Raw genomic sequence first — 25,429 nt, 5'->3', positions numbered from 1 at the left:
GGTTATAGGCACTTACATTGCTATCAAATGCAGTAATTAGTATTCACTTCAAAAAGAAGTGCATTCCTTAAAAGGTTCATGACATTGGAAGTTCCAACTTTGGATAGGATGCTTTCATGACAAAAATAATAATTACAAAAAAAAGTTTGTGGAGGAAGGAAAACAGTCCAAATTTAGGTATACTTTAAACTTTTTTTGGCCTTTGTTATCAACTTTAATGTTAAAAAATATAGTTGGTAGAGAAACTAGCTCACTTGCAAGGTAAATGGCTTTTCTATAATTGGCAAATCTTGGTCAGATAATGCATTTTTAAAGCACAAAACCAAAAGCCACCAAATACCTTCCTGTGCATTCATAAATTATTTTCTTCTAATTTAAATGGCAGCAGAAGAATTCTGGTATGCATGCATGTACACACACACACACACACACATACACACACACACACACACAATCAAAGCATGACAAACTACCATAAACTAAGCAGTATCCCAAACAGATCATAATCCATAGGCTGTTTACAAAGGTAGAATACAAATAGATTAAATTTTCTCAGGTAGAAGGCAAAAATGTCTATTTCTCCATCTCTGCTGAATTCATTTATCTTCTTAAGGCTTTCACAGAAAGCACCATTTTATGAATAGGTAATTCAGTACCCAGAGTTTGACTGGAGACTTAATCAGAATTGAAGTCTTGATGCAGTTCATAAAAACCCAATAAAAAAAAAAAGGCATCAAAAACCACATTTAAAATAAAGTCGTCCATATATAAAGAATGAAGTGTTTAGAAGTTCCCAGCTTGTATTCTACAGAGTACTGAAAGGTTTAATATTAGCAGCCTGTGAAGGTGTAGTGAGGAAAGTCTGAGAACCAAGTTAACATCCTTATTCTACTCTAATTCCACCTGTTCCATGGGTGAAAACAGTTTTTGCAGTCTAGAATTTCTCATGATTATTTATCTGTCAAATCTTTACATCTTGAGATTCAACCATCTTAGCAAGTGTCTTCTTGATTCTCAGAGCTGTAAGTCTGGAGGCTGGATTGTGGGCCCAGCATTCCGACATTAGCTTCAAAACTGCTCGTAGACACTGAAATGTAAAGAGAATGTAGTAAGCAGGTAGATATCTTTGGCAACGCTCAGCAATCACTTCCTCAGGGGACTGAATTCCACTTACTTCATCACTGTTCCATCGATTAGATACAATTGGCCGCAAACGTTTGACACACACAACCTCACGCATATCTTCATATGATGGATCATTGGGTACCATGTTATAATATGGCAACTGGTACTCTTCTACTATTCCTGTAGTGAGTGAGAACACAGTGGGTAAAAAAAGGTGGCTGGACAAAATACATCGATACATTCAGCACCACTTACTGAACTATGGAACTAAAACTGATTCCTACATAAAGAAAAAAATTACAGAGTAAAGGATTCACTTGTAACAGTAAATGTATGCTCTCTTTTTATGTCTATTTCCTCTATCCCCACCATAGCTATCCATATTGGACACACCAATATTGCTTAAAAATAAGACAGGCAAACCATTCACTTATGCTAAATTCTGTTTAATATTTATGTACACATTTGTTTTTACTAATGAATGAGGTTTTTATATATTTATTTTTTGTTTTGCAGTAGAAAGACAACATGTATACAGAAAAGAGTTAACACAGCAGATGTTAACCGAAAAAGGCCTGCTTACAAAAGTCCTGCTAATGCAATCACACAGCTGGGGCGTGGTCTTGGGGATCCTCGACATATATGATACCTAAATTATATAACTGGAGCTGTATTTTCTGAAGGATGAGGATACAAATATAACCAGAAACATGCTACAAAACTCCTACCTCCTGTGATACAACGACGAGCCATTTCCCAAATGATCAGGCCAAAGCTATAGATATCAGCCATTATGTAGGGCTGGAAATGGTTTTTATTCAGGCTTTCATCCAGCACTTCTGGAGCCATGTAGCGTTTGGTACCCACTCTAGTATTCAAAGGTACATCGACTTCATTTGTATCACTGAAACAGAAAACAGACAACACCCAGGTTGAGGGCCAAGGAAAAAATCATTTATCTTCTATTTCTGTTGCATTTTGTAAAAGAGTCTGTCTCTCTCTATATATAACTAAATAAAACAAAAAATCTATCTATCTACCTAATATGTTTACATTCCCTTATAGGAAATCCTTGGGTGAAATGTATTTTGAAATTTAGCATCTTTCAGGGTTTTAAAAAAGTAATATACCCTTTTAAATATTTGCTATATATTATATAACATCCCCAGCAGGATCTGGGGCATTATTCTTAATCAAAATCATTACTGTGTCCATACTATGTCCACAGTGAAAAACTAAGTACAAATATTCATACTAAGCTGGATAAATAAAGATAGTAAATATCTCACAATAGTTCAGGTCAAGTTTTGTCACCAAACAAGTTTTATGCCTAAGAAAGAGAATGATATTGAATATTTAAAAAGTGGTAGATAATTATGTCCCAGAACAAGTGAATGTGAAAATTTGAGAAGAATCATTTGCTTTAACCATTCTCATGCGATCCTTTGTAACTTAGGAGCACATTTTTTTCATTATGGGTCCAACCAACTTAGTGTTATTGTGGGTAATGTTTATATAATCATATTGATAATCTAATAATAGATGATATTTATTGTTTTTTTCCATTTTTGGAGTAAATTTTAGAGTTGGAAGACATGAATGATTTATTTTCAGGATCCCAGTTCTAGCAGGTTCTGGAAACTACTCTGAAATAGAGGTTAATATAATGTATTTTACATTTTCTTAAATAGCATCTGATGAATATATGAGCATATTAACACTCCAATGATAAAAAAAAAAAAAAAAAAACAACAGGATTAGAGCACCATAATAACAAGGAAAGAAGATTAAAACTTTATAATGTGTGACTTACTATGGACTAGTACTTTTACTTATGGCCTGAAATGAATTGTGAAATGTGAAAGAGCTGCTGTATTCCAGAGTTATAACATTGAAACAATTTCAATGGTTTCCTAAAAATTTGATGTTTTCATTGTTTAAAAATATTGACAATATCAGGTAGTGATGGAGAAATGGCACACTTATACCTTATTTATGGGAGTGTAAACTGATACCTCGTGCTTTTAAAGGGATAACATGCGATATACGATAATTTAATATGTGCATGTACTACAGTACATATAATACTTTAATATGTATTATAATTTAATATGTCTAGCTAGCCCCTGCTCTATGAATCCATCATAAGCATTTGTACAAGTGCTCAAGGACATTATATACAGATAAAATGCAATATTCATTATGGCATTTTTGGCCACACCCACAGCATGTAGAAATTCTCAGCCAGGGATTGACTTTTACCACAGTAATGACCCAGGCTGCTGCAGTGACAGTGCTGGAGCCTTAACCTGTTGCACCACAAGAGAGGTGGTAGAGCAGGTTAAATGCATTTTTTAAATAACAGAGATAAACTGGAGGCAATTTTAATGGGTCATAGATGGAATAAATTATAATACATTTATAAAATGGAAAACTTTACATAACACTGTTAAAAATGAATGAAGTAGATTTATATAACTAAAATAGAAGGATGCCTAAGACTACAAAAAGTAGGAAATCAAGAATTATGTGGTGATGGCCAACAGGCACATGATGCTCAACACTGCTAATTATTAGAGAAATGCAAATCAAAACTACAAAAAGGTATCACCTCACATCAGTAAGAATGACCCTCATCAAAAAAGATATAAATACTGGAGTTCCCTTTGTGGCTCGGCAGGTCAAGAACCCAGCAGAGTCTCCATGAGGATGAGGGTTTGATCCGTTGTCTCACTCAGTCGGTTAAGGCTCTGGTGTTGCTGCAAGTTGGGGCATAGATTGCAGCTGTGTCTCAGATCCCATGTTACTGTGGCTGTGGTATAGCCAGCAGCTTCAGCTCCAATTTGACCCCTAGCCTGGGAACTTCCATATACTACAGGTGTGGCTGTAAAAAGAAAATACAGAGTTGGAGTTCCCTTGGTGGAAACGAATCTGACTAGCATCTGTGAGGACAGAGGGTCGATCCTCTGTGTTAAGGATCCAGCATTGCCATGAGCTGTGGTGTAGGTTGCAGACATGGCTCAGATCTGGCGTTGCTGTGGCTGTGGCATAGGCCAGCAACTGCAGCTCCGATTTGACCCCTAGCCTGGGAACCTCCGTATGCCATGGGTGCAGCCCTAAAAAGGCAGAAAAAAAAAAAAAAAAAAAAAAAAAAAAAACCTACAAATACTAAATGCTGAAGAGGGTGTGGAGAAAAGGGGACCCTCTGACACTGTTGATGGGTAGGTAAACTGGTGCAGCCACTATGGAAAAAAATGGGGGTTCCTCCAAAAACTTAAAATGTGACTTACCATATGATCCAGCCATCCTACTACTGGACATAAATCTGGAGAAAACTCTAAAGTGAAAAGATACACGCACTCCAATTTTCATAGCAGGACTGTTAACAACAGCCAAGATAAGCAACATAAATGTCCATCAACAGAGGAATGGATAAAGAAGATATGGAACAATGTATACAATTGAATATTACTAAGCCATAAAAAAGTGCCATTTGCAGCAACATGAATGGGCCTAGAGATTATCACTCTTAGTAAATTAGACAGAAAAAGACAAATATCATATGATATCACTCACACACAGAATCTAAACGAATGATACAAATAAACTTATCTACAGAATGGAAACCAACTCAAAGACATAAAAAACAAATTTATGGTTTCCAAAAAGGAAAGAGTGGGAGGGATAAATTAGTAGGGGTTTGGGATTAACATATACATACTACTATATATATAGCATATATATATTGTATATAAAATACAAATAACCAACAAGGACCTATTACATAGCATAGAGAACTATACTCAATGTTTTATAACAACTTATTAAGAGAAAAGAATCTGAAAAAATTACATATATATGTATGTATAACTGAAACACTTTGCTGTACACTTGAAACACAACATTGTAATCAACTATAGTTCAATTTAAAAAAAAAGATAAACAACAAGTTGCTACTATACAGCACAGGGAACTACATTCAATATCTTGTAATGACCTATAATGGAAAATAATTTGAAAAAAATGCATACACACAAAAAGAATCACTTTGCTGTACACCAGAAAATAACGCAACACTGTAAACAGCTATACTTCAATTTAAAAAAATTTTAAATGAAAAATAAAAGAAGTATATAAAGTAGGATGCTTTTTTTTTTTTTTTTTTTTTTTGGGTCTTTTTGCCTTTTCTAGGGCCACTCCCACGGCATATGGAGGTTCCCAGGCTAGGGGTCCAATCGGAGCTGTAGCTGCCACAGCAATGTGAGATCCGAGCCGCGTCTGTGACCTACACCACAGCTCAACGGCAATGCCAGATCCTTAACCTACTGAGTGAGGCCAAGCATCGAACCCGCAACCTCATGGTTCCTAGTTGGATTCGTTAACCACTGCGCCACGATGGGAATTCCAGTAGGGTGTAATTTTTGTAAAAACAAAACCAAAAAAAGCTGCTGCAGTGACAAAGCGGATCCTTAATTCACTGCTCCTCAAGAAAACCCCCCAATTATTTATTTATATAAATAGAAGCACATTCTGACCCATGTGTAGTGATACCTCACTGTAGTTTTGATTTACACTTCTCTAATAATTACCAGTGTCGAGCATCTTTTCATGTGCCTGTTGTATGTTTGGAATCGCACTGTCCTGAATACAAACAGTTAAATATCCTTAGGTGATTATTATAACAATTTCAAAACACCAGGTGAAGACCCACTCACCTGTTGAATTTAACAGCAAGGCCCAGGTCAGCAATACAACAACTTCCGTTTTTCTTAATGAGGATGTTTTTGCTCTTTAAGTCTCTATGAGCAATTGCAGGCTTTCCTTGAGTGCCATAAATTTCTGTGTGGAGATGGCACAGACCACAAGCAGCGGAGTAAGCCAACTTAAGCAGGGCTCTGGTATCTAGCGTAGCACATTTCAGGAAATCATAGAGAGATCCGTTTTCATGGTAATCAGTAATCAAATAGAGCTGGGTCCAGGAACCTGTACCTTTAATATCTGCAGCTATAAAACCTGTTCAATTAATGAGTTAAAAGGTTAGTTTTCAGAAGTGGGTAGGGAGAATAATGAATGTTCATTCAGGATATTGCGAATAACTTAGATAACACATACAGATAATAAAAATTTGACAAAATGTCTTGAATTTGTTATCAAAATTTTTACTTCTGCCATTTACACATTTTTGTAAACTACAGAAGTTACACTTTTTTAATTTATTTAAAATAATCTTAAAGATAATCATAAAAATGGTAATAATATGACTTAAGAAAAAGATCACATATCGTGTAATAACAGGGGGAATGTTACTAATTGATATGCTTCTCTAAAGCATGAAGAACTATAAAGAATGTGGAAAATTGGAGTTCCCGTCTTGGTGCAGTGAAAACAAATCAGACTAGGAACCATGAGGTTTTGGGTTCGATCCCTGGCCTTGCTTAGTGGGTTAAGGATCCAGTGCTGCTGTGAGCTGTGGTGTAGGTCACAGATGTGGCTCAGATCTGGCGTTGCTGTGGCTCTGGTGTAAGCCAGCAGCAGTAGCTCCGATTCGACCCCTAGTCTGGGAACCTCCATATGCCAAGGGTGCGGCCCTAAAAATACAAAAGACAATTAATTAATTAATTTAAAAAATAAAATATATGTTCAACTAAGAGTTCACTCCTAAGCCAACTCCCACCTGCCCATCAATGCTTCATCAACGCCTTTTCAGCCTGGCTCACTGACAAGCAGGTTCATAATACTGGCCTCCTTTCCCTCTCTTTTCTCTTCTCTCTCCCTTCAGAAAAAGGCCAGTGAGTGCTGGGTTGAATAATGTTCCCTCCTAATTCATGTCCTATAAATGTGACCTTATTTGGACAGAGGGTCTTTGTAGATATAACTGAGTTCAGAAGAGTGGGCCCCACCAGGGTGGAATCTTTAGAAGAAGAGGGAAATCCGGACACAGACACACAGGAAAGAAAGCCATGTGACAACAAAGACAGGAATGCTGTCTCCAAGCCAAGGAATGCCAAAGGTAGCTGGCAATCACCAGAAGCTAAGAAGAGGCAAGGAAGGGTCCTCCTCTGGAGCCTTCAGAGAGCATGGTCCTGCCTACACTTCTGGCCTCCAAACTCTGAGGGAATTAAGTTTTCAAAGAGCAATTACTTACTTATGTCTCTGTGACATAAGTTTTTATATATATATATATAAGTATCTTTAAATTAAGGTATGTACACTGTTTTTTTGGACATAATGCTAATGTACACTTAAAAGACTACAGTATGGTGTAAACAAAAATTCATATGCAGTAGGAAACCAAAATATGTGTGTCACTCACTCTGCTGTAATGTTTGCTTTATTGCAGTGATCTGGAAACCCAACGCTGAAATGTTTCCAAAATATGTCTGTAAAGTGGTTGGTTGCCATTCAGGGCTGGGTTGTATTTAAACGGGGTTTCCTTTAGCCAAATGCACATAACTGAATTCACATATGTTTTCAAAGCCCAGGTGGCAGGCTTCCATCAGCATCCCACTAACCTTGTCAGAACATGGAACTGACTAAAATCAAATGTGTACTCACCAAGTATGTTTTCATGGCGCATTAGCACAGTTTGATAGATTTCTGTTTCCCGAAACCAGCTAGCTTCTTCAGTGGTAAAAAACACTTTGACTGCCACTTTCTCACCACGCCATTTACCCATCCACACCTCTCCATATCGGCCTTTACCAACTTGCCGAACCATCTGTATCTGTTTGGCAATAGTTCGCTGAACCTTTGTAGAAAATAGTAAAATGAAAAGAACGTATTAAGACTGAGAAAGTGGTCTAATAGGCCATTCCCATCAAAAAGGGTGGTACATATACCCAAGCAATTCTAATATTAGCGCTTATATAGTAGGCCTCTGTATCTGTGGGTTCCACATCCTGGGATATGGAGACTGTAAGGGGACCTGAGCATCTGCAGATTTTCATATCTGCAGGGGCTCCTGGAGCCAGTCCCCTGAGGCAGATCCTGAGAAAGAAATGTACTGTATTTAAAAGAAAATGAAACAATGTACAATGTATTTTAAAATCACAAAATAATAGGTTAGTCTAAGTTGCAAACTCTTCGCAAAAATAGTCAATATAGGTGTTCCTCTGGTGCAGCAGGTTAAGGATCTGGTGGTGTCACTGTAGCAGCTCAGGTCAGTGTAGAGGGTTCAGGTTTGATCCCTGGTCTGGGAACTCTCAAATGCCAAGGCTGTGACCAAAAATAATAATTCCCCTGCCGGTACACACATCCCTTGGGCAGTCTCTCTAACAAGCTCTGGACTTAGCGACATGACTTGCTTTGGGCAATAGGACAACAGCAAACATAATGCAAGTAAAGACTTGAAAACTTGGGGTTTGTCCCTTCTTGCTGTTCTAGGGAACCCTGTGACCAAACCCTGTGACATAAATTATACCATCTGGCTCTAGCTGAGCAAATACAGAAAAAGAATTGCCCAGAAGAGCCACAGAATTATGAAAATAATAAATGTTGCTTCCAGTCACTAAAATTTGGGGTGGTTTATTATGCAGCAAAATTTAAATGATAGTTTAAAATATTCAACTCAGTCTGTTAAGAACCTACACTATCTGACCCCTGGCTTAACTCTCCAGGCTGATTATTCACTATAAATCCCCCATCCTCATCCCTCTTATTTATCATGTTCCAATTTTTAGAATTCACTCAAGTTCACTCCTGTCTCAGTCTTTTTGCATGCACAGTTCCCTTTATTTAAGAGTGTTGTTTCTCTATGTTAAATACCTTCACAGCACACATACCCTTCTCACCTGCACTTATCACTGTTATAATTTTATTATTTATATACATATTTGCTTGAATTCCACCCCCACTATTCATCAAATACAGATATTTACTTTGGACAATACCTGAAGTACAAGTGATTTCATTAATATCTATTGAGTGAAAAGATGCACATAAATTGCTATCTTTCATTCTTGGAAGGATTAGCAACCATTTTAAATTAAAAAAAGAAAATTAAGGCCCAGGCTGGAAATGTAATTAAAATGGGCTAGATTTTATTGAGTATCTAAACTGACTTGCATTATGCATATGTATCACTTATTAAAAATAATTTTGCTATTTTTTAAGAAAGATTACTGAGGTTTTCCTACATATAATAAAATTTACTCTTTTTGATAAGGATGTTTTGACAAATGTATAGTTATGTAACCACCAACACCACAATTAAGATAAAGAACATTCCATATCTCCCAAAAAAGGTCCTTTATCTCTTTAAAGTCAATCCCCTCCCCACCCACCTTCAGCTCCTCTTATCACTGATGTCTTTTCTGTCCCTACAGTTTTGAACACAACATAAATGGAAACATACAATATGGAACTTCTGGGTCTGGCTTCTTCCATTCAGCATAATATGCTTTGAAATTTATCTGTGTTGCTGTTGCATGTATCACTAATTTGTTCCTTTTTACTGACAAGCAGTATTCTACTCTATAAATGTACCACAATTTTTTATCCATTTACCAACTGAAGGACTTTGGAGTTGTTTACAATGTATGTCTATTATGAATAAGGCTGTTATGAACATTTATATTCAGGTCTTTGTATGGACATATTTGCGTATCTCTTCTGTAAATCACAAGATTGCTTCATTGTATAAAAAGTGTATGCTTGATTTTTTTAATTGTCAAATCTGTTTCCCAAACAGGCTGTATTTTGCATTTCACTCAGCAATGTAGGAGGTTTCCAACTGATCCCTATTGCTATCTGCACTTAATATTCTCAGTTTTAGCCACTAAAAATGTGTAGTGATATCTCATTGTGTTTAATTTGCACTTCCTTGGTGTTGCTGAGTATCTTTTCTTGTGATTATTTGCCATGCTTTTATCTTTTTGGGGAAGTGTCTGCTCAAATCTTTTGTCCATTAAAAAAAACTGGGTTGTGGTGGTCCTGTTGTGGCACAGTGGAAATAAATCTGACTAGGAACCATGAGGTTGCGGGTTTGATCCCTGGTCTCACTCAGTGGGTTAAGGATCTGACATTGCCATGGACTGTGGTGTAGGTTGCAGATATGGCTTCAATCCTGCGTTGTTGTGGCTGTGGCACAGGCCAGCAGCTTTAGCTCCGATTGGACCCCTAGCCTGGGAAACTCCATGTGCCGCGGGTGCAGCACTAAAAAACAAAAAACGGAAAAACAACAACAAAAAAAATTGGGTTGTTTGCCTCATTACTGAGTTGTAAAAAGACTGCAACACAAATTCTTTATCAGTTCTCCTTTGCTAGTTTGTGATTTGTTTTTTCATTTTCTTAAAAGTATCTTCTGAATGGCCCAAGTTTTAAATTTTGAGAAAGACCAATTTATCATTTTGAAAAATGACTCTTGCCTTTTGTGTCCTAAGAAATCTTTGCTAAAGGTCACAATAACTTTCTAAGACATTTTCTTTTAAAAATTTTATACTTTAACTTTTACATTTAGGTCTATGATCCATTTCAAGGTAATTTTGTATATGGAGTGAAGTAAGGGTCGAGATTCACTTTTTGGCAAGTGGATGCCCAACTTTTCCTACATCATTTGTTGAGCAGGCTGTCTTTTCTCCACTGAATTACTCTGGCATCCAAATCAACTGATCATATATGTGTATGTCCATTTCCAGACTCTATTCCTATCCACTAATGTACATATTTACTCTATGTCAGGACCACATGGTGTTGGCTACTGTAGCTTTACACTTTACAGTAAGTCCAGAAATCAGGTAGTGAATCTTTTTTATTCTTCTTTTTCAAAACTATTCTGGCTCTTCTGGGTCATTATATTTTCAAATAATTACTAGAATAAGCTGATCAGTTTTTTAAAAATCTGCTCTGATTATGATTTGGGTTAAACAAAACTATAAATCAGTTTTGAAATAAGTGAAATTTTTTTTTTTTTTTTTTTGGCTTTTTGTCTTTTTAGGGCTGCTCCCACGGCATATGGAGGTTCCCAGGCTAGGGGTCTAATCGGAGCCGTAGTCACCAGCCTACGCCAGAGCCACAGCAACACAGGATCCGACCCGTGTCTGCAACCTACACCACAGCTCATGGCAACGCCAGATCCTTAACCCACTGAGCAAGGCCAGGGATCGAACCTGCAACCTCATGGTTTCTAGTTGGATTCGTTAACCACTGTGCCATGACGGTAACTCCAGGATAACTGAAATCTTAATACTGAGTCTTCTGATTCACAAACAGGATATACATCTCCACTTATGAAGGGTTTTGTTAATTTCTTTTGGCAGTGTTTTCTAACTTCAAGTGTATAGGTCTAAATCGTTAAGCTCATTCCAAAATATCTCATGTTTCTGATGCTAATTTTAATCCCTAATTGTTTGTGGACAATGTACATAAATGCAGTAATTTTTATACAGTGACTTTAAATTCTGCAATCCTGATAAGCTCACTTATTGTTTGTTATAGCTTTATGTTATCACCCTTGAGATTTTCTACGTAGATAATCATGTCCATATATGAAGACAGTTTTACCTTTCCTATTCAATTACAGAATTACTTGACTCAATGAATTTTAAAATTAGAGATTGATGTACTTAAACAAATCCAACTAAAGAAACAATTAAAAATATATCTGGATATCTAGTGCTTATTAGAAGGATCCTCTTGACCCACGCCTGAATATTTCTATACATATATGTAGAATTATCTACTCCCTTTAAAATTATTTTTATGAATTGTGTTTTGATAATATAGAATTATATTGAGGGAAGTGTCTTCTCTGTGAAGAGAGATTTTGCTTTGATTCCAGAATCTCAAAGTTATACTTCTCCCAGCCAATCAGTTTAACCTTAGAGATGCAAGACATTTATACCTGACTTCTCGAGTTGGCTCTTAAAAACAAAACTCTGAGCCGACTCTAACACTTCCATAGCACCTCATGACCACATTTTCTCTCCTATCCTTGCCTGTGGCTCTATCTTACTTGCTTATTCTATTTTTCTTGTTTCATATTTCTTATTTTAACTAATTTCACCTTGCCGTACTACAACCATTTTTCTAAAAAAGAAGAAAAAATATGTCTAGCACTGCTCCCTCCCTATAATTATTATGCTATCTACCATCATAGGACAACACATTCTGTATCAAAAAACCAGTCATGTTTACATGACATTTCAACTTACCAACAAGGGTAGTCCAGATCCACTACCAGAACTTTGTGATTGATCAATAAGGTCTTTTAATGATTCTCCAACTGGAATAAATGCTTCATCCTGTTCCAAATCACGATTGTAACGACGTCTGCTTGAGATGCTCTTGCAATAGTGTCTTTAAAAAGCAGAAAATAATCTATATTAAAACTGTAAAATTCTAAGATAAGAAAAATCTTAAGGTTGTTGACACTATCATCCTTCAGATGGGATCATAATCAAATTATGATTATTAGTCTTATCACAGGATAATATATTCTCTCTTAAAATAATGTCTAGAAATGGAGGTTATGAGTTAGAGTGCTGTATTGCTGTATACCATCTCAAAGTAGAAAGACATCCACAGTATGTTGGCAAGTGAAAAAAAAAAAAAAAAGACTAAAAAATAGCATGTAAAATGTGATCTTGGCAAGAACATTTTAAAAGTTATACATGTCTATACTTGTCTAAAAAGACCATAAAGGATATATAGCATGTTGTATATAAAAGTTATTGCTAAGGTAGTAGGAATATTCACTTTCTACTTTACATATGTATTTTCTTTTTTCCTCTTTTTTTAAATTAATGGATTTTATTACATTTATAGTTGTACAACGATCACCATAACCCAATTTTATAGAATTTTATTGTTCATATATTTGTATCAAAATGAGTAATACATTTCCACTTTGAAAAAGAAAAAGGAGTTTATGGAAAAGAAAACAAATTCTCTTCATTCTGATATTTTTGAGGGCTTTTCTTTAAAAATTTTTAAATTATTAAATATTTCAAACATATAGGAAGGTAGAAATTAATAGGTACTCAACGTGTAAGCCATTTAAATTTAATAAATATTAACATTACGCTACATTTATTTTAGATATATTTGAAGCTATAGTCACACATATGGTTTACTATCATTTCTGGAAGGAAAAAAAAAGCAGGGGAGATGAACACCAATGTGTATACGTTTTTGTTTGAATATGCATAAATGGTCTCCAGAAGATTATCCAAGAAACTGGAAATAATTCCAATCACAGGTTTCTTACAGGGAAGTGAACTGGAGGGCTTAGAGTCAGGAGCAGGAGGAATATTTTTCACTCTATATCCTTTTGTGCCTTTTGAATTTTAAACCATTTGAGTCAGTTACCCATATAGAGTTTTAAAAATAAAATTATGAAAACGGTTAGGTTTACTGGGCTATCCATATGGAAGACAAATCTAACTTGATGTATTCCTTAATTTTCATCCATTACTGTAAATTCCAAATGGATTAAAGGACTAAATGAGAGAATGAAAATTTTAAAACCTTTAAAATGTGTTTCTAACATTAGAGTTGTGAAAGTTGTCTTAAGTGAGACTCAAAAGCATATGTCAAAGGGGAAAAAATGATTGATTAAAATAAAACCTGACATAAAACACTATAAATGGAATCACATAACAATGACAGAGAAAAGACTACTATAACAATTACCAAAGATTTAGTACCCAGATTATAAAAAGAACTACTGTGAATCAATAAGAAAAAAAAAAAAAAATAAAGCACCCCAGTTGAATAATGTGCAAAAACCACAAATAGGCAGTTCTCAGAAAAGTAACTAGTGGAAAAAAAAGAAAAGAAAAACAAATTGAAAACAAGCTACTATTTCACACCCATAATGTTGGCAAAGGTCTAAAAATATGACGGTTCCAAATTTGGATTAGAATGTGGGGAAATGTACATTGTGATATTACACTTTTGGTTAGCTGTACAAACTGTTCCACTATGGAGATCAATTTGGTGATAACATTAAAGTTTAAAGTAGGTATACTTTTAAGAAATTCTTTATTTAAAAATTAAGAAAAAATTTTATGGCTCCACCCATGGTAAATGGAAGTTCCCAGGCCATGGATTGAATCCGAGCCACAACTGCAGCAACATTGGATCCTTTTAACACATTGTGCTGGGATGGGGACTGAACCTGTGCCTCCCCACTGACCTGAGCCGCTGCAGTTAGATTCTTAACCCACTGCACCACAGTGGGTACTCCAAGAAATTCTTATATATCTGCACAGGAGAGATACAAAAATGTTTTGGTTTTTTGGCTGCACCTGAGCCATGTATAAGTTTACAGGCTAGGGATGGAATCCGCACCACAGCAGTGACATTGCCAGATCCTTAACCTGCTAAGCCACCAGGGAATGCCACAAAAATGCTTTTTGCAGCACTGTTTATATTAACAAGTTTTTGCAAATAACTAAAATATGGCTGTCAGGGTTAAGTTGTGGAAAATTCATAACAGGAATACTAGGTACCATTTAAATCATTTCCTTGACAGAATAGCAATGATTAAGATCATGGATTCCAGACCCAGGTGTCTGGGTTTTGACCCTGGTTCACTACTTAGCTTTCTGTATCTTGCTTTTTCACATAGCAATATATCTGGAGGCTCACTCCACAGTAGTACATAAAAGGTCTCATTTTTTAATGGTTAAACACTATTCCACTGCACAGTTGTTAACCATTCCTTTATTGGTACGACTTAGATTGTTCTAGTCTTGTTTCATACGAGGTTGAAATGAAAACATTTCCTGGCACATTTATAGTACAAATGACTAGAAGTTAGAACTGAATCTGGAATTTTGACGGGATGCTCTTTCGGCCCCTTGAAAGTCATACGAGTTATATTCCCTCCACTATTATATGCAAGTGCCCATTTTTCCCTACTCTCTCAACCACACCCTTGTGCTATAATACTTTTAGAACTTTAATTTTATCGTTTACATTCATCTATTTTTAAGTTATACAGTTCTTTGGGCTTAGTAACAAAACAGCAGTTCCCATATCTTATTTCTCCTCTTACCCATTTTTTACTTCTTAGAACCAAACATTCTTAATCTAATCTGATTTGCTTAACTTTTACTTTACTACTTCTAAATAATGTGCCTATATTGACAGTTTCAGTTTTTTAGTCTTAGGCTTTAACTACTGACTTCACATTGTGGAAGATGAGGATTTAACTCATCATTTAAGACCCCACCCCTTTCCCCAAAAGAAATACTTCTGTCTTTGCATCCTCAAAGTTACAGCATAATATTTGTTTAGACTGATACTCAATGTCTGCATTTTTATAATTATGTAAACTCTATACACATGTGGATCTCATTTTTCCTGCAAACTCTCTCGCCTCCAGGGCATAGGCAAAGATCTATTACTTTTGGTTTTTTCTTTTTTGGGGGGGTCTTTTTAGGGCTGCACTTGAGGCGTATGGAGGTTCCCAGTCTAGGGGTTGAATTGGAGCTGTAGCTGCTGGCCTACATCACAGCCACAGCAATGCCAGATCTGAGCCTCATCTGCAACATACACTATAGCTCACAGCAATGTGGGATCTTTAATCCACTGAGCAAGGCCAGGGATTGAACCCACATCCTCATGGATACTAGTCAGGTTCGTTTCTGCTAAGCCACAATGGGAACTTCTACTTTAATTACTTTAATTTTAAAATCATTGATCTAACCCACTGTGGGATCAGGGGTCCCTTAATGGTAATGAGGATGGTGGGCTGATTATAAAGCCAGAAGTGGACTTTACAATTGATAAACTAATCTGTGATATTGCTTGCCAAACAGACATTCTGGGCCAAGGGGAGGTGGGTGAACATCAACAAAATGAAGCATCTGTGTGCCAAGCAGGGGGACAAACTGATTCACCATGTTCATCCTTAATAGTCAAACAGAAAAGTGGTAATTTATCAGCCAGTGATACTTGGCATCCAAAAAAGGTCCACAAAATTTCTCACCTCCTGGTGTGCTTGTTCTTGTTTAATTCCCTTCCATAAAGCACTAGAACTGACCCATGCATCAAGAGAATATGGCAGAAGTGATGGTGTGACTTCTGAGTCTAAATCATAAACAGCATTGCAGCTTCCACCTTAGTCTCCTGGGTCACTCACTCTGTGGGGGAAGCCAGGCTTCATGCAGAGAGACACTCAAGCAGCTCTACAGAGAGACTCACATCAGAGTAACTCAGTTCTCCTGCCAACAAATGAGCCTCAGAAGTGAGCTATTTTGGAAAGGGCTCTACCAGCTCCAATCAAGCTTTCATGTGAGTGCAGCCTCTGCTGACATTTGACTGGATGTCATTAAAGATCCTGAGCCACCCAGTCAAGTCACTCCTGAATTCCTGACCCACAGAAACAGTGACAGATAACAAGCCACTAAGTTTCAGAGTGATTTCTTAATGCAGTATTGCACAAATAATTCAGCATCTGACTTTCTAAAAACAGACTTTCAAGCAATCCTCTTGGTTTTTACCGCCACCCTCAACTTCACTTCCAGAGATAAGTGGTACTGCCAATTCTTGAGCTTCTTGGGGAATTCTGAAGTATAAACTGGTTGCTTTTTGTCTTTCTCAATTTCTAGCTTGGGATTCAGATTTTTAGGTCTATAAAATCACTATTCATCCATAAGCTTTACAGATTCCAAAGCTTTCTGCTATTGTCTTTGTCTCCTTGTCCTAGTTGGACAAAAAGTTAAACTCTCCCCACCCCTTTTTTTATGGCTGCATCTGCAGCATATGGAAGTTCCTGGCTTAGGGGTCACATTGGAGCTGCAGCTGCTGGCCTGTACAACAGCCACAGCAAAGTCAGATCCGAGCTGCAACCTACACTGCAGCTTGCGGCAACGCTGGATCCTTAACCCACTGAGCAAGGTCAGGGATTGAACCTGCATCCTCATGGATGCTACTCAGGTTTTCCACCCACTAAAGCCACAACAGGAACTCCCCAAAAAGTTAAAACTTCTTACTGCAGTTTTAGTGGGGGCAACAGAAGTAAATAAGTATGCTTAATCAGTCTCAGCTTTCTAAAATTTAAATGCGTAAAAGATCTATTATCAAACATTTGAATCTCTGCCAGTGTAATAGGTGGCAAACAGTATTTTCTTTTTTCATATTCTGAGTATTCTTGATTCATCTTTTTATTTTTTCTTTTAAGAGTTACATGTATTTCTTTTTAGATTAACCATGTGTTCATTTTTAGGGGGGCTATTTTTCCATTGAATTTATTTATTTATTTTTTTGATTTATAGAAGCTCTGTATATTCAAGAAATCAGCTCTTTGTAATATAAGCCATTGATATTTTTCACTATTAGTCTGTCTTCTGAGCATTTATAGTGGTTTCTACCACAGAGTAAAGTTTTATTTTTATGTAGTTGACACCATCTTTTTTTTTTTATTTTAAGGGGTTTATTTGTTTGTTTGCTTGGGTTTTATGTGAGACTCAGAAGGGTCTTCCAAACTCTGGGATTATTTTTTAAAAATCTAAGGTTTGTTCTCATATTTTTATCATTTCACTTTATATCTAGCTCCAATCTGTCTAGAATTTATTTCAGTGTAGGGAATTGATTCAACTTCACTTTCGTCCATACAGCTATCTACTCTCAAATCCATTTACTGAACAAGCCAACTTTTCTTTAGATCATTTCAGTTAGCTGTAATGTTACCTTTATTATATACTAAACTTTCTTTATACACTTTAGATACTTGGATCTACTTATGGGTCTAGTAACCAGTTCTACTGATTTCTCTTTTTATCCATATGCTAGTAAGATAATGTTTTATAAGTGAAGTCCTCCTCTTACTGCTCTTCTCATATGGCAACTGTCTTCTGAAATCATGTTTGCATTTGCAAACAATTCTGAACCACCAAATAACCAAGAATAAAATATATATAGTTATTATATATATATATATTATATATATATATATATATATAGTCAATTTCTTGGGACAGGTTTTAAAAATTCAGAAAGAAGTTCTATATATACATACATATATATGTGTGTGTGTGTGTGTGTGTGTGCGCATGTGTGTGTGTGTGTGTGTATACACACATTTTGCTTTTAGGGCCTCATCAATGGTATATGGAAGTTCCCAGGCTAGGGGATGAACTATAGCTGCAGGTGCCGGCCTACACTACAGCCACAGTAATGCTGGATCCTTAACCCACTGAGTGAGACCAGGGATCGGACCCACATCCTCATGGATCCTAGTCAGGTTCATTAACCACTAAGCCACAAAGGGAACTCCTGAATGTTCAATATTTTATAAAACAAACAAACAAAAAATCATAACAAAAGTATAACATTGTATCCAATTAATTGGTAGTACGGTCCTCTTTTCCCTTAAGAAAACTATAATCTAGTTATTTAAAGAAGATACAACCAGAGAATACAAGTTAACGGCTTTTCAATTACACTCAGTAGTCAATAGTTTCAGCTCAGGAACAACTGTTTATATCTGGAGTCCCCGCTGTGGCGCAGCAAAAACCAATCTGACTAGTATCCATGAGGATTCAGGTTCGATCCCTGGCCCTGCTCAGGTTAAGGATCTGGTGTTGAGCTGTGGTGTAGGTCACAGACTCGGCTCTGATTCTGCATTGCTGTGGCTGTGTAGGCTGGCAGCTATAGCTTCGATTCAACCCCTATCCTGGGAACTTCCATAAGCTGAGGTGAGGCCCTAAAAAACAAACAAACAAACAAAAGAACAACTGTTTATATCTAATACTCAACAAAATACTTTGCATCAAAATTATCTTACTTGTAACAAAAGCAGCTGGAGAAGATGATCATAGCAATTATGCAGACAGCCATAGAAACGAGCAAAGCCAGCCATCGAATGCTGCCATCAAAAAATGGACCTGACAACAGAAGTAAACAAAGAAGTAACATATCTTTCTATCACATCTTAAAAGGAAAAATAATCTGTGGTGTTAAATTCCAGAAAGTTTGACTTATTGTTAAAACCAGAGAAAATATTGTACTGAGAATTAAGACGGTACTTTTCTCAGCTAACCTACCTATAACAACAGGGGGCAGTGTAGGTTGTAAATACTGGTTACATAAGTTGGTCCGACAACATTCTATTGTCCTGCGTAGCTGGGCTTTCGGTGAATCCTAGAGGACGAGTAATGATAAAATTAGAAACAATGCAATACAGTAAACAGATAATTAATTTTTAAAATATTCATAAAATGCAATTTATAATTCAGTGAGTAAAAAAGACCTGCAAATCTTACATGTGAAAAAAGATTATTGAAAAATTTGAATCTGTAGTGAAATAGTGTTATGAAGACTCTAAAAATTTTTTTCTTTCTTTTTTGTCTGTACCCACAGCATGTGGAAGTTCCCAGGACAGGTATCAACCCTATGCCACAGCAGCAACCCAAGCATTGCTGTGACAACACCAGACCCTTAGGAGAACTCCTAAAATTTTTTTTTTTAAGAATGTATGTATGCAGATGATGTGTTATAGCACTAGACTATTAACTTAATTACAGATAAACAATAGTTTATAAGTATTTTTCACCAAAATTTTGGCCTCTCAAAGTATTACAAGTCATTTGTTTTTAGTAAAAAAGGAATTAAAGTCATGAGATCTTTTCCTAAAAAATACAGGTAATACATTACTAGTATTAAAATAGTAATCTACTAGTAGGGCAAATATGATCTTACAGTAGTACTGAGACTTAGATGAGACTTAAGATCAGACTGAACAAAAAGCAGAGGGTATCCTCAGTGAAAGAAATGACAAGTTAGGAAAGGTAGTCAAGGAGGCAGAAGATACTGCTGATTCTGCACATAACAACTGTGTTGAAACTAATGAAGCAAGTTGAAGCTCGCTTGGTAAGGATAAGGGCAAAATATAGAAACAATATTCCTGAGGGTTTTTTAGAGACCACAAACCAGATGTGTGTCCCTAAAAGATCAGAAAATGAACACATGGAAAGATGATAGTCATGAGAACAGACTCAATAACTAAATGTGAAGTTTTATTTGATTACAAGTACAGTATTTGAGTTCTCAACTTTTGAATGCTGACATTTCAGCACTGCCTGGGATAAGTGCCATTCTAGACCAAAATAGTAACAGAAAGGAATTGTTTGTCATTATAAAAGTAGCAAGAATATAAGTAGAAATTGACCATGTTATTCCTAAATATCAGATGGCCAGAAAGGAGAAACCTCGTATTAACCAGATATTCCCTTATAGAATGTGAGATTCTATAAGGGAAGATAGGTCAAGATTATTTGGAAACCTCCAAAAGCACAAGTTTTACATTTTGTAACTGAAAGTGTTAGACAATTGTTACTTTTTTGGAGGGAGGGGGGTGCGCCCATGGAATATGGATGTTCCTGGGCAGGAATTGAACCCGTACTACAGCCATAACCCAAGCCACCGCCACAAAGACAACGCCGGATCTTTAACCTGCTGTCCACAAGAGAAGTCCAACAATTTTACTTTTAAATGATCATAAAAAGAAAGAGAAAAGAGAGACATGTCAGGAGTTACATAGGTGACACTGAAAAAATCCCAGATTTAGAGAAAACCCACATGAAGGATGGAATGCAGAGTTTTTATTTAAAGATGAATAAAATAAGTGCAAAGCATCCAAGAATAGTTCCAGTAAGGCTAGCTAGAGTTCAAAACAAGCTTAGTGGTACAGAACAGAAAATGCAAGGAAAAATCAGAAGGGGGTTTCGGGCAGTGTTAGAAGAAAGGCCACCAAGGGATGGATGAAGTGTGCAGAGATCCTACCATGTTTCTGTGTTCTGTCTGAGCTCATATCTTCTAAGATAGGTGAGCTATACCACAGGAAGACGAGAGCACTTAGGAGAGGGCTAAAAGACAGGTCTAAGTCAAAGATGTTAGAAACGAGGAGTGATGAAAACTAGATAGCTAAATGTAGTATTACTTTTATTTTTTTTGTTATGGTTGATTTTAAAATTGTCAATTTCTGCTGTATAGTGAAGTGACTCAGTCATAAATGTTATATTATTTTTAAAAGGGAAAGAAAGACTACCAATAACAGATTAAGGGCAGCACAGCATTATGGAATCAGCAAGGGCTTTGGAATCAAATAGCTTAAATCCTACCACTGCGATCTATTAACTTTGTGACCTTAAGCAATGAACTTACTTCTTTGGGCTTTAGTTTCCTCTGCTATAAAATGGAGGATAAAGAATATCTGCCTTACAGGGTAACTGGGAGGAAACGAGGTAAAATTTACCAAGTATCTAGCATATTAAATGCAAATAGTAAATGTTCAATAAATCGATTCTTCCTTTAGTAAAAGTGACACAGATACTAGTAGAGATTCTAGAATAAGCTTGTAATCTCCTGGAAGACTCAATGTGGCTTCACCAAGAATAAGCAACATAAGATGCACTTCATGCTTAGGTTAAGTATGTATCTGGGGAGGCAAAAGTTAGGTGTGTCTAGATAATGGAGTTGGGTGAAAAAACCTTTCTCATTCCTGTGCTTCCCCACTCCCCCCAAGTCTATTTGTATTTCTAGATTAATGTGGGCAATAAAAATCCTTGTAGGGAAAAAATTCACTTGGCATTCATTAAATAGGAGATTCTAAATTAAACTTATTTAGTGAGCCTGAATGGGGGAGTTTTGGCATAGAGGGAATGGCACATGAGGAAGGAACTGAAACCAAATGACAAGGAATGCCAGTACAGTTTCTAAGAAATAATTCACTTTACTGGGAGAAATAAGCCAGATTTGCCACCAGAGACTGGAAGGTGGGAGCGAACATCAAGGTCTGGGCGAAGCATGGTGATTATCACTGTTTTGATCCAAACCTGGCAGTGTGTGGAAGAACTGGGAGGAAAAGTCTCAGGTAAAAGTACAATAGCTATTCTGCTCAAGTTAAGTGCCTGGGAAATGAAGAATGATACGTAGCAAGATACACAGAGAGATAAATGATGGTCAACATTTTTTGTCTGTGTGGCCCCTAAATGAATTCTGAAAAACAATGTATCCTCTCACTCATAAATTTTTTCATCATAAACAGCTGCAAATTATCCTATTAATTATATAGGATAATTAATAATTAAAACTATTATTACAAAGACTATAATAATTATATTTCCTTACTATTGCTATTTTAAAATAAAACTGTTAAATCATGCTTAAGGTATTCAGCAGGCTCTAAATAATATAGCAATTTGCTAACTGTTATCATTATTAAAAAAAATAAATGGACAAATGCTCTTTAACAACTGACAGTTTTATAGTGTTCATTTTTCTCCTTGAGCTCCTATTCCCTTTCCACAGCCTCCACAATACTTATGCCATAACGTAATATAACTTGACTTATAATTCTCCAAATCAAAAATAAATACATATAGGAGTTCCTACTGTGGCACAGTGGGTTAGGAATCCAACTGCAGCAGCTTGGATTTGATCTCCGGCCCAGCACAGTCAGTTAAAGAATCCAGGAGTTCCCATCGTGGCTCAGTGGTTAACGAATCCGACTAGGAACCATGAGGTGCAAGTTTGATACCTGGCCTCGCTCAGTGGGTTAAGGATCTGGTGTCACTGTGGCTCTGGTGTAAGCCAGCAGCTACAGCTCCCCCTAGCCTGGGAACCTCCATGTGCCTTGGGTGCGGCCCTAGAAAAGACAAAAAAAAAAAAAAAAAAAGGATCCAGCACTGCTGCAGTTGTGGTGTAGGCCACAGCTGTGTTCAGAGTCAATCCCTAGCTTGGGAACTTTCATGTGCTGTGGATATGACCATAAAAATTTTAATTAATTCAAAAATGTATTTTATTTCCTCTTTTTTTAAGGATAGTATGTCCTTAAATCTTAAAAATTATTCTTGGAGTTCCTGTCGTGGCGCAGCGGTTAACGAATTCGACTAGGAACCATGAGGTTGCGGGTTCGATCCCTGCCCCTGCTCAGTGGGTTAACGATCCGGCGTTGCCGTGAGCTGTGGTGTAGGTTGCAGACGCGGCTCGGATCCTGCGTTGCTGTGACTCTGGCGTAGGCCAGTGGCTACAGCTCCAATTAGACCCCTAGCCTGGGAACCTCCATATGCCATGGGAGTGGCCCCCAAAAATAGCAAAAAGACAAAAAAAAAAAAATTCTGCTTTATCCTCACAATTATTAGTATAAAATTAATCAAAACAATATATATTATAACCTTAATTAAAATACTAACATAAAAAGAAAGTTTTATTGGAGAGGTATGAGACAGATGGGACTTTTAAAAAAATTAATTCATAAATGCATGGAAAATTACTTATTGCTAGAATGAGAAAATTTGGCATTAACTTTATTGCTACTTTTCTTTTTTCCTTTTTTAGGGTTAGTACTAAGATATTTTGTTCACATAAAGACATAATAACAGAAGAAACTGTTATACCACTGTCTCATGATTTTTTTTTTTTTTCTTTTTAGGGCTGTACCTGGAGCTTATGCAAATTCCCAGGCTAGGGATCGACTCGGAGCTGCAGATGCTGGCCTATGTCACAGTCACAGCCACAGCCACGCCAGATCTGAGCTGAATCTGTGACCTACACCACAGCTCACAGCAATGCCAGATTACTAACCCACTGAGCAAAGCCAGGGATGGAAACCATATCCTCATGGATCCTAGTCAGGTTCATTACTGCTAAGGCATGATGGGAACTCCTCATAATTCTTTTAAAAACCCTCTGATCATATATGTTAAAACTCCTATAATAATCCTATTATGAAAAATTATTTTCAGTGATCTAGCAATTTGGTTGAAAGCAAAAAAGGGAAAACTACCAGATATGCAAATATATTTGATAGCCCCATATTCCCCATACTGATATTTAATTTCAAATTACAATGCTAAAAAAAAAAACGGGGGGGGCTTACCATCATGGCTCAGCGGTAACAAGTCTGACTAGGATACATGACAACGAAGGTTCGATCCCTGGGTTAAGGATCCAGAGATCGAACAGTGGGTTAAGGATCCAGAGTTGCCGTGAGCTGTGGTGTGGGTCGCAGACGTGGCTCGGATCTGGCGTTGCTGTGGCTGTGGTACAGGCCAGCAGCTGCAGCTCCAATGTGACCCCTAAGCTCCTTGCCCAAATTTCCACAGATAGTAAGAGGCAGGCAGCACATGTATCTGGACGCAAATTGTCAAGCTTATTGGTAAATTCATTTGGAGACATGCCTAGCTGAGGGGCCTGCAAGACACTGCTGAGCTCAGTGCTCTAACCACAGAAAGCTCTTTCAGGGAGTTCCCGTCGTGGCTCAGTAGTTAGCGAATCCGACTAGGAACCATGAGGTTGAGGGTTCGATCCCCGGCCTTGCTCAGTGGGTTAAGGATACGGCGTTGCCGTGAGCTGTGGTGTAGGTCGCAGACGCGGCTTGGATCTGCTGTTGCTGTGGCTCTGGCATAGGCCGGTGGCTACAGCTCCGATTTGACCCCTAGCCTGGGAACCTCCATATGCCACGGGAGCGGCCCAAGAAATGGCAAAAAGACAAAAAAAAAAAAAAAAAAAAAAAAGCTCTTTCATCAGTATTTGTGATTGAAAAGTGTACTGTATGTGTGGTTGATAAATATGTAAATAGCATACAAATGGAAGAAACAAGTAAATTAGCATCCTCTGAATCCTGACAAATTAGAGAAAAGGATTAATTTTAACATGAAGAAATTTAACACAGACAAGTATGTGACAACTGTGTAACAAAACTCATTCCATTCCCATCTACTTATTTGTATCAAGAAACCAACAGCACCAACAAAGAATGGAAGAGATGTGGCTGAGCATGAGTAAAAGACATGGGGATTTCAGCTGACAGAAAACTCAATGTTTCAGGAATATGGTGTGATAATCAAACCTCTAACATGAGATTTGCCTGTATTTAGCAAAAGGGAAAGGAGTCACTTATCCTTTGCTTTTTTTCCTGATCAGATCATAGTCAATTCTGTATATTACACTCAGAAACTGAAGGGTAATTCTAAATCTGATCATATAAGGAGCAGTTAAAGTCATTTTGAACTATTATTTCCACTGGGCCAACACTAGAAGGTATGGGGAATAAAGCAGATAAAAAAATTTATTTCATATTAAAAGGCCACCATATTAAAGAGGGATAGATTTGTTCTCTATGGTCCAAAGGGGCAGGCAGGAAGAGAGATCTGTAGTCCTTTGGAGGAAAAGCTTTCTAAGGATAAGGTCAGGGCATTACTACAGGTGAAATAGTGAGCCCCTGTCATGAGAAGTAGAGCAAAAAGGATAGAAAGGAAGCTGTGTGTGTGTGTGTGTGTGTGTGTGTGTGTGTGTGTGGTTTCTATCAATCTTGAGAATTTCCTTTTAATTTGAGTAATTTTCTAAAATAACT

The 25,429-nt window shown here is 36.9% G+C and overlaps 1 protein-coding gene and 1 long non-coding RNA gene across 2 annotated transcripts in view; both read right to left on the bottom strand.

Annotated features, from left to right (window-relative positions):
* Positions 1–895: 895 nt before the first annotated feature.
* Positions 896–25,429, bottom strand: part of BMPR1A (bone morphogenetic protein receptor type 1A) — a 33,136-nt gene continuing 8,602 nt past the window's right edge. The window contains exons 4-11 of the mRNA NM_001204767.1: positions 19,119–19,215; positions 18,860–18,959; positions 12,276–12,420; positions 7,681–7,873; positions 5,841–6,138; positions 1,854–2,029; positions 1,175–1,305; positions 896–1,087 (exon numbers count right to left, since the gene is read on the bottom strand). Coding sequence (NP_001191696.1) covers positions 962–1,087; positions 1,175–1,305; positions 1,854–2,029; positions 5,841–6,138; positions 7,681–7,873; positions 12,276–12,420; positions 18,860–18,959; positions 19,119–19,215 — 1,266 coding nt within the window. The 3' untranslated portion in view covers positions 896–961. The remainder of the gene's footprint in view (positions 1,088–1,174; positions 1,306–1,853; positions 2,030–5,840; positions 6,139–7,680; positions 7,874–12,275; positions 12,421–18,859; positions 18,960–19,118; positions 19,216–25,429) is intronic.
* Positions 21,014–23,741, bottom strand: LOC146396931 (uncharacterized). Its single transcript, XR_014827496.1, has 2 exons — positions 22,820–23,741; positions 21,014–22,697 (listed from the first exon to the last, which is right to left on the bottom strand). It is a non-coding gene; the product is annotated as an uncharacterized LOC146396931 (long non-coding RNA).

Source organism: Sus scrofa, chromosome 14 (genome assembly GCF_054392235.1).
Source record: "Sus scrofa isolate SSC_HxYL_T2T_F1_AM1 chromosome 14, Sscrofa_HxYL_maternal_Yorkshire_Landrace_v2.0, whole genome shotgun sequence".
NCBI classification, from domain to species: Eukaryota; Metazoa; Chordata; class Mammalia; order Artiodactyla; family Suidae; genus Sus; species Sus scrofa.
The sequence above is the reverse complement of the archived record's forward strand: the minus strand, read 5'-3'. Positions and strand labels throughout refer to the sequence as shown.